At 44.8% G+C, this 9,993-nt stretch overlaps 1 protein-coding gene across 1 annotated transcript; it reads left to right on the forward strand.

Annotated features, from left to right (window-relative positions):
• Positions 1-9,081: 9,081 nt before the first annotated feature.
• LOC128719602 (leucine-rich repeat-containing protein 20-like) lies at positions 9,082-9,783 on the forward strand. Its single transcript, XM_053813229.1, has 3 exons — positions 9,082-9,145; positions 9,245-9,388; positions 9,449-9,783. The coding sequence occupies exons 1-3, from the start codon at positions 9,082-9,084 to the stop codon at positions 9,781-9,783; spliced, it is 543 nt and encodes a 180-aa protein (XP_053669204.1).
• Positions 9,784-9,993: the final 210 nt, after the last annotated feature.

A 9,993-nucleotide genomic window follows, 5' to 3' on the forward strand; every position in this document is an offset into this window, starting at 1 on the left:
TTTTCCATCTATGGATCAAAGTCGCCAAAAACGATTACGGGTGGCGCTGGGTTGAATGATTTATGATGATGAGTCGCGGCAACATGCCCGCAGAACTGCACCTGTTTAACGGGGGGTTGCTAGTGGAATATTACAAGAGGGAATTTAAATTGCATAGCTTAACGTCCTCTTTTCTTACATTTGCATAAAACGTATCCAACGTATGTAGATATGAAAATGGTAATAATTTACACATTTACCTCGAACACTACTAACCCACCTCTACTGGACGAGATTCGCTTGACATAGGCGGCGTTAGTAAAAATTATGCTGTAATGGTCAGATTTATCTCAATTATTTAATCTTTTGCCAAATCAACGAAATGATCGAATCTTGGCACCTTTGGATTTCCTACAATTTGTGCAACCTTTTCATGTGATGTAATGGGCTGCCGAGTTTCGTTACGAGGGGTACTGGGGGTAACTCAACTACCAGTGTCATACGAAGACGTAAAGACATTTCCCCCCCTCGGATAAAGGTGGAAAAATAGAAGGAAAACAGCTGTGCGATAGTGTAAATGAATCAATAATTGTGAATTATTATAATAGTAGCCAATTGCGGTGTAACCATTTGTGACGCCGTAAAGCGGGTCACTAACCACTGCATGATGCACTTTTCCCTTACCGCTTAGAGGTGATGGAAAAGAAGGAACACCCAAAACGTCCAACTGGGTTAAACAGATGGGAACGACAGCCGGTGAGCCAATGGATGCAATGTTTCGCCACGTTCGATTGTTTCAGGCTTTCCCTATTGCAGTCGGCCACAATGCACCCGCCGTGCATGACGCTCCAGATTAAGGGCCCGCTACCGTACTCACCCCACTGCCCGTTCACTGTTAATGCACATGCACCCTTGCATAATGCCTTCTGCACCGTCGGTGTAAGCAATCGAAACAAAACAGACCACCCTCGCCCTCCCCCCCGCCGAGAAAGAAGGGCAGGAAAAACTGTGCCATACTGAATGGTGATTTTTCCTGCACGAAACAAAAAAACCAACAAAAAAGCTCGCTTAAGTTTATTTATTTATTGACAATACGTGCAGTCGCTGCTAAGCGGCTCTCAAACCGTTGCATGCGCGCGCGCACCGATCGACAAAAATCAAAACGGTCGAATAGGCGGCTTAAGCGGGGTGCAGCACTGCTTTTCCTTCGTTTTCCCGCAACGGTTCCAGTGAAGACGCCCAGAAAAGTGAAACACAACAGAAAAGTGAAAAACATACACACACACACACACCTGGCCATAGATGGCTCCGCTGCATTACATCAGCGCGAGAAAGTAAAAGCATCAAAGCAACAAGACGGAAAAATCCAAAACCCACCGCAACATGCTGGTGGTGGGTGGTGTGCCTCCTGGGGTGTGGCCTAGTTTCCTAGTGTGGCCTCCCCCCCCCTCAAACGCCGCGTCTCAAGTAGTCGCATGATAAAAGGGCGTTTTGAGTTAAAAAGTGAGACTTTTCCAGCGGCTGTGTGCAATAGGTGTCGGGTTCACAGCGAATCACGCGCGGTGACCTTAAACTACTTGGCTGCTGCCCGTTGTTTCGCTACGGTTAATTAGTTTTTTGGGCAAGTTACAGCAAAGCAGCTCCCACTTTTGATTTTAGTTGCAGATGTTTTGTTGGTGTGCAATAGATCGAATTTATCGTTTTGCTTTCGGCTGATTACTGTAAAAGTGTATTAAACAGTTTAGTTGCTTCAATTGAGGACAATTGAGATTGACAATTGCGTTGCAATAGACGGATGCGCAAAACCCGTGCGTAAAGCAACTGAACGTTATCAACGTTATTTCAACGTTGCTGGCACTAAATGTGTGTCTCAATTTGTGTGATTTGTATCTTATACTGTGGCTTTCATTATTTTTCAATAACTTCAATATCTTTCGAGATAGTCGAGCTGTTTCAAAACTCAAACGTGGGCGGCTGAGAAGTTTTTACAATTATAAAGGTACAGCTTTGAAAAAAAAAAAAACATTTTGAGGGGTCTATACGAAATTAGTTATAATAACTAAAGATATTTTTAATGAGTTGCATTATTTGCGATATATATATATATATATATATATATATATATATATATATATATATATATATATATATATATATGAGTGGATAATTAGAATATAACTCAGGAAATATCACATTGATACTCACTTACAGTTGGTGTGTTTCAACTTCCCGGTAGCTTTCAGTAATAAGTTTAACTGTGTTCTTGTTTGTTTTCGTTTCCTCTTCAAAATTTTGAATTAAAGTTGGAAAAACAGTGCAAAATTGGAATTTGTTTCAGTAGATGTCGAACCTTTCCCGCATTCTGGATCTTATTCAAAATGAAATTAATTATGTAGAAGACATTCTCCATCATGTCTCAGATAGTTTTACTGTTGGGAGAGTTCAGAATCAGTGGTGGAAATAACAACTCACTCAGATTTATTGATTCCGAGTGAGTGAGCTACTTTCAAGAGTAATCTCTTAACTCTTTATAGAATTATTCTTGAGTGAACGCGCGTGATTAATTCATCTATATCAGTATAAGTGAGACTTGAGACCCCCAAGTCAGAGGGGAGTCCAAATTTTAATGAGTCTTTGAACAAGTTAAATCGCAAATGTGCTACAACAACTCCTTGTGAAATATTCGATCTAACTAACACATTCGATTTAACTCTTCTTCTTCTATTTCTTCTTCTTCTTCATATTCTGTGAAGAAATCTCCCGATACGACTGAAGAATTCTGCTTCTTGAGCCTTCTCTAGTTGCTCCGCAGGTTTGAGCATTTGTTGCTCAACTATCTCTACTTACAATACGACCGGCAGCCAGTGGCCATATGTCCTAAAGAGATACAACTCACTCATTCATTCGTATGCAAAAATGGACAATACTAGTTGAGTAAGCTTTAGACAGAATCGATTTCACCTAGGAAAAGCTCCAGAAAGTTCTACTTATTCCACTTTAATGTGAGAAGAGTTCAGAAATAGTTCCAAACCAACCAACCCACCTTAAAAGACCCCTGTAAAAAGGTAACGAAAGTAAATGGTGATTGTATCGTAACTGTTGCGGACGCGGGCTGCGTCGCACGACTTCGACACTCCTGGCTGTCGCTTCATGCGACAGCCTGTGGATGTGGTCGTGTTGGCGGCGACGTACGCTGCCAGCGAAGTCTACCGAAGGAGCGGGGGTCATCGCCTCGAGATGATCCCGGTGACGCTCCCAGACGGAATTTGGTTCTCGATCGTGCTGGTCTAAGTTTTAATAAATAATGTGATAAGTTTTATTCCAATGAGTGTTTATGTCTTGTGTGTGTGCGGATGAACGATCCGAAATTATTCCCCCGCACCAGGACGTAACAGTGGCGACGAGGATGGGATAGTGAAAAAAGCTAAAATAAAAGAACTCTACTGCCGTCGCGTTGTGTGTGATCGTGTTTGCTTCATGTAGCGTCTGTGCAGCCAGTGATCGTACGTGTGTGTCCAGCCTTACATTGTCCAGATTGCGTTAGTGTAGCAGTGAAAAAAAAAGAACAATTCCGCCTGCAAGGAAAAGGCGCAGGATGAGCAGCCCTGCGGAAGACGCGTCGATGGATGAGCAACGAAGATTATCGGATCTCTTCGAGGCTACGTCAGCCCTAATGCAGCAGCTACCGGGACGAAGCGCAAATCAGCCGCCATCGCAAAACGCCGGGCAGGCGCCATCATCGGCCCCGGGTTTTTCGGCGTCACCCTCGGAAGGAACAGTAACGTTCCAAGTGCTTAATATAATGCATCAATTAATGTCACATATTTTGCAGCAACAATCTTCTGCACAACCTTCTACGCACCTTTCTACGCAACCGCAGACGCCAATATATAGCCACCAAAAACTCACGGAAGTGCTAGCAAACAGTATAACGGAGTTTAGATTCGATGCTGAATCGGGATCGACGTTCGAAGCATGGTATGCACGCTATGAGGATCTGTTCGCAACCGACGCTGCTCAACTCGACGAAAAGACTAAAACGCGATTGATTGTGCGCAAATTGGGAACAAATGAACACCAGCGATTTATCAACTTTATACTACCCAGTCTTGCGCGAGATTTGACGTTCAATGAGACCATCGAAAAGTTGAAGCTTCTGTTTGGTCGAGCGGAATCGCTGCTCAGTAAAAGATTCAACTGCTTACAAACAGCAAAATCCCCCAGTGAAGGTATATTGGAATACGCGTCAAAGGTTAACAGGGCATGCCAAAACTTCGAGCTGGCTGGGCTAACCGAAAACCAATTTAAATGCTTAGTGTTCACGTGCGGTTTGAAAGACGAAGCCGATGCCCAATTGCGAACCAAATTGCTAATAGAAATCGGCAGAAGAAAAGAAATAACGTTAGACCAATTAACAGCCACTTGCCAGGAAATTATTAGTGTGAAACGCGACACCGATTTGTTAGGAAGCCCTGAAGAAAAAGCTGTGTGTATGATCAAAAAGGGTCGAAATCAGCGATCACCGTCTCGGCGCAGTCAGCACTTGCAGAACCGGCATCATCGTACTACTACTTCTCCACTACGCCAGCATCTAAGGAAAGATGAACCATCCAACCCTTGTTGGTTGTGTGGAGCAATGCATTGGGTACGGGATTGTCCATACGAGTCGCGAGAATGCTGGGAATGTGGAAGGACAGGCCACAAGCAAGGGTTTTGCCGCAACGGAAAGCGTCAGGCAAGAGGAAAGTATCCGACTAGGAATCGGACTGAACGAGAATAAATGTGATAAAACGTCAGAGTTTTGCATGGAGAAGCCAACCATCATCGACATCATTGCCGGCGTCATCATCGACAGCAGCGCAAACGACATAAACGTCTGCATTACTGGCCTCATAATTGCAGTCGTTTACTACCTACATTGTTGTCAGTGTGGTCATCGACAACGGTGTAGACAACAGGGCCATCTACATTTTCCATTGACATCATCGTCATCGTTATCATCGACTGATCAAGGTCATCGTTCCCACCGACATCATCGTCAGTATCATCATCATCTGGTCAAAGTCATCATTTTCCATTTGACATCATCGTCATTGCTATCATCGACTGGTCAAGGTTATCCTTCACATCGACATCATCGTCAGTATCATCATCATCTGGTCAAAGTCGTCATTTTCCACTTGACATCATCGTCATCGTTATCATCGATTGGTTAAGGTTATCCTTCACATTGACATCATCGTCAGAGTCAGCATCATCATTTTATCGGCAGTGTCATCGACGGCATCGTCGTCAGCGGCATCTTCTCTATGTCGTAAGTGTAGCAGAGCCGATATATGTACTTCGCCGCTCTTCTGGAAGTAGAAGAGTTCCGTGGAAGTCTAAACGGTATCGTTTATTAAAAGGGGGAGATGTTGCGGACGCGGGCTGCGTCGCACGACTTCGACACTCCTGGCTGTCGCTTCATGCGACAGCCTGTGGATGTGGTCGTGTTGGCGGCGACGTACGCTGCCAGCGAAGTCTACCGAAGGAGCGGGGGTCATCGCCTCGAGATGATCCCGGTGACGCTCCCAGACGGAATTTGGTTCTCGATCGTGCTGGTCTAAGTTTTAATAAATAATGTGATAAGTTTTATTCCAATGAGTGTTTATGTCTTGTGTGTGTGCGGATGAACGATCCGAAATTATTCCCCCGCACCAGGACGTAACAGTAACAATATCTCACTAATTAAAAGAGTATTAACCATTGCCAAAGCGTCCAACATTCATCCTTGAGTACCCGATGATGTGGCGCCAACAGCAAACCGCGCGTACAAACGTGACCGGCGATACAATGTCAACACCGTTCGTGCATATCCCGTATTTATTCACGCGTGCCGCTAAACGGGAATTGTTTGGTCAATCTTAAAGGCAACGGCCAAACGCTCTCCGCAGCGCCCGTTATCTGATCGCCAGTCCATCCATTACCATCGCGATCGATGTACGCGATCGTGCTTTGCTGCATGGCCTGACGGCCTCGTATGCTGGATGCTATTTTCACCCTATTAATCAGATCTAATCAGCACAAAACGCATCGGGTGCTGGGGATGAACCTTGCGATGGGAATGCGTGATGTCTTCGCACGCGGACACCCTTCCGAGTCAAGCATCCGAGATCCATTGCGCGCGTATCGCGATTTTGACCATTTTGAGCGATTAAATCAACACCGGCCCGGTTTGGTGCAATTTGCTTAAAGTCACTTTCCCCACCATCGGGTGCGGACGGTGCTGATTGAGTTGGCGTAAATTTAAATTTCCTTTTTCGCTGCACGCCGTGGCTCCATCGTCTCGTGCTGGCGAAAAGTGTGAACCAGCTTTGGCTGATGGATGCGATAATGCTAACACACTTGCGTGATGATTCATATCTTTTACAGAAATGAAATTTAAATTCACATAACTTTAATCCTTTACAACGTTTATTATGTTTTTCTACTTCCCCACTCCCCTGGTGGCAACTAAGCGTTACAGCATAATTTCGTAAGTACGGTACCGATCACACGATTACACGCCCAAACTCTATAATAAAGCGCGAAAATCCAGCAAAAGGACCCTTCAATCGTGCCAAAACAAACATGCAAAGTGTGCCGTTTCGCATTGTGTCTCGTTACGACATGCGTTAACCACTATTCAGGTCATGCTTTATACAGTTAAAAGTATTATTGCATGTAAAACCTTTGCACACCTACAGTTTCCTGCGGGCGATTGATTGAATATTGTTTTCCGCGTTGGGTGGAAAATCCCCTGTTTTCATCGCAGCGCTTCGAAGCAACACCTCATCGTGTCGCGCGGGAGAAAAGTGAACGCCGTCTTTGTTGTGGTGGATTGTGCTAGAAACAGAGGGCGAGAAACAAGATGGTGCAATAAACGACATTTTACGCATTGGCAGAGCTCGCGCCAGATAGGACGGCCAATTTGCGCTGCTGCCGTAAAGCCGTAATGGGAAGAAAACCCTTCCGTGTTTGTGTAAATAAACTAAAAAAACTCGCGACGCGATCTTTGTGCGTCGTTTTCCCCCGAGGGGTTGGCACCGATTTCGGAAGAAAATGTACCGTTTTCCACCCCATTTCCCTCTCTTCCTTGTCTCCCATGAGGGTTGATGAGAGGGAAATTCTACACTGACGTGTGTGGACTCTGTTCTCGTCCGTCAGTGATGATGGTTCGTTGTGTTGTGTGTACTTACACACACACATACACACACACACACCTACGCATCTTCAACAAGGAGTGATTTATGAATTTTCCGGTGACCGACCGGTCGGATTGCGCACTTGCGGAAAAAAAACCTCTCATGCGCGACGATCGACCTCGAGTACGGTCTTTGACGCAGCATCAGCAAAACTGGGGTTTTCCGCTGACTCGTCCAAAAGGCAGCGGGTAATTTCCACCCGAAGTGTGTGTAGTGTATGGCCAGGGAGCAAATGCATCGACAGTTGGGCACCATTTTCTCTTTTGAATTCAGCAAATGGGGGAATGTGGCTGTGGCATGTGGAAAACTCGCCTTTACGGTGCAATTCGGTGCACGTGGAGCACGAGATCATTAGCACGTGGTGATGTAATGGCAACACTGCATATTGAGTGTGGCTCCACTGCTATATCCGCAATTCGATGCAGCGTGGCGTTCGATTTTGATGCTTCCAGCGGAACACGGATGGGGGGCTGATGGCCACGCGGCCAACACATCCTGCCTCATAGCGATACGTTTTCATCATTGTTATGTTTGTTTTGGCGCTCTTCCGCTTCAAACAGATTCCACTTCCGACTGTGTTTGCGGTTAAGTGGAATAACACCACATCCCAACACATTTCTTCATCGTGGCTCTCGTTTTTTTTTTTTGCGCTCGCGGTCATTGCGTCGAATTCAGATTCGATATGTTTTTCGTTCCCTCGCGCTGTAATATTTACCGGATGCGCAATCGATTGCGCCGGATTATTACGCGCCAGTTCGTCCGAACGTTGGTAGAAAGCAATATTACGTTATCGCGGGGTATCATTAGTTTCATGGTAGCCACTCGAAGCGTATTCTCACGTCGAGTGCACCGCGAATAACAAGCGTCTTTGGAGGACCCGTGACAAAGACTCCGACTTGTCTGCCGATTTGCGTTTAGTAGTAAACAAGTGCAGTATGGCAAATTACGCGGCAATCAGCTTGTACCGTGAGCACGGTATCGGTATCGATATCGGTAGCAATGGACGCTGATAACACACGAAACGGTCGATAGATTCGTCGAGGCAACTGAACAGGGAAGCGATGAACCGTGAACGTACTTTTTTGCGCTTTGTCTAGAGATCGTGTTGGATTGAATTTTGCTTCCGTTTATTGTTGGGGCAGATCAGTACGATGGCGCATGTGTGCAAGAGCATGTTTTTAATATAGGTCATCATGCGAGTTTGATAAGGAGGATGCGAGGGTTGTTGTTTGATAAAATGAACCACAATACTGTTTAGAACTAATGTATCAGTGATTTTCATATAAAAAGGATTCATAAAGGTAAAATAAGAGTTTTAAAAATGTAAACCTGGAGATTTCTTACAATTCCCTACGAATTATTATCATATTTTCCAACAAAAAAATCAATTCAAAAACGTGATGAAACGCTTAAACGACGATCCAATCTGAACTTTTCGACTTACCGTTATATCCATCCAAGCGTTTATGTCTGAAGTGACAGTAAGCGTGTTTATTTACGTGCCAAAATCATTTGTGTGGATGTAAACAAACCTGTTGGCGGAAAGAAATTTTCTAGCGCACCTATTTTAAGCATTTATTTTTAGATTAGTTTTAAGGCTAAAAGTGTGCAAATTAGAATAAAAAAAATAGTATTTTTATGTAAACATGCTTTAACGCCATTTTATGGCTCTCGGTGGTACTGGTACTGGTTCATGAATTGCATCATTTTAAGTTAACGATTCAAGTCCTATTCTCGCCTGATCGTTCTGGTGGGTGTTGAAGTCAGTGCTATATTTAGTAACACTTTCCGTTTCTACTGTGTTCGGAACGGCTGGGTGGTTTTTCGTAAAGTTTGAACCGTATAGTGATATATTTAGGAAGGTGGAGTAACAAACGCAATGGCATCGTTCGTGGCAAAAGTTGTAACCCGGTGCGAAGAGGCATTAGAAACAAAGAATTTAAGTATGATTCATACTTACGACCGTATCTTTATAAGCTGAAATGAAAGTTATTTAAATAACAGCATCACTTCTAACGATCGTACTTCATTGGCCTTTGCAGATCTTTCGGAATGCGAACTGATCCAGGTGCCCGATGCAGTGTACCATCTGATGAGACACACCGAGCTGAAGACGTGTGATTTGAGCAGCAATGTGATTACGAAGATATCTCCCAAATTTGCTGTAAAGTTCAGCTTCATCACAGGTAAGCAACCCAACAAGTAAACAACACCATAGATCGTACTAAAATTCATTTGATTCGCAGATCTCAACTTGTCCCACAACCAGATGGCCCGACTACCGGACGAGCTGGCCGATCTACACTCGCTGGAATTGTTGGACATTTCGCACAACTCCTTCATCACACTGCCCGCCGTAGTTTTCAAAATGCCGAAGCTGCGCGAACTGAAAGCCAACAACAACGCCATCATCGACATCGATCGGGACGAAATAATCACGTCCGAATCGCTCGAGGTGGTCGATCTGCGGCACAATCCGCTTACCCCGATGTGTCACGATCTGCTCAAGCATGCCGTCGTTACGTTCCGGATCGAGCTGTCCGAGCGGGAGAAGGAGGATTGGGAAGATTTGACGATTTGAAGCACGTTTCCCATTTTGAGTCGTTTGCTGTACGCAAACGAAATCGTGCGCTTTTCCTGCCTTCAAACGTGTAGCTTTAGCCGCAAATTGAGCGACGCTCGGTATGCAACAGAGATGTTGCCGAGGTATTTTCTAGCTACCTAGCAAGCTAAAACCGATCAACCCGACACGCCTTATAGGATATATGTATGTGTGTTGTGAGTGTTGCGG

The sequence above is a fragment of the Anopheles marshallii genome, chromosome 2 (genome assembly GCF_943734725.1).
Source record: "Anopheles marshallii chromosome 2, idAnoMarsDA_429_01, whole genome shotgun sequence".
NCBI lineage: Eukaryota > Metazoa > Arthropoda > Insecta > Diptera > Culicidae > Anopheles > Anopheles marshallii.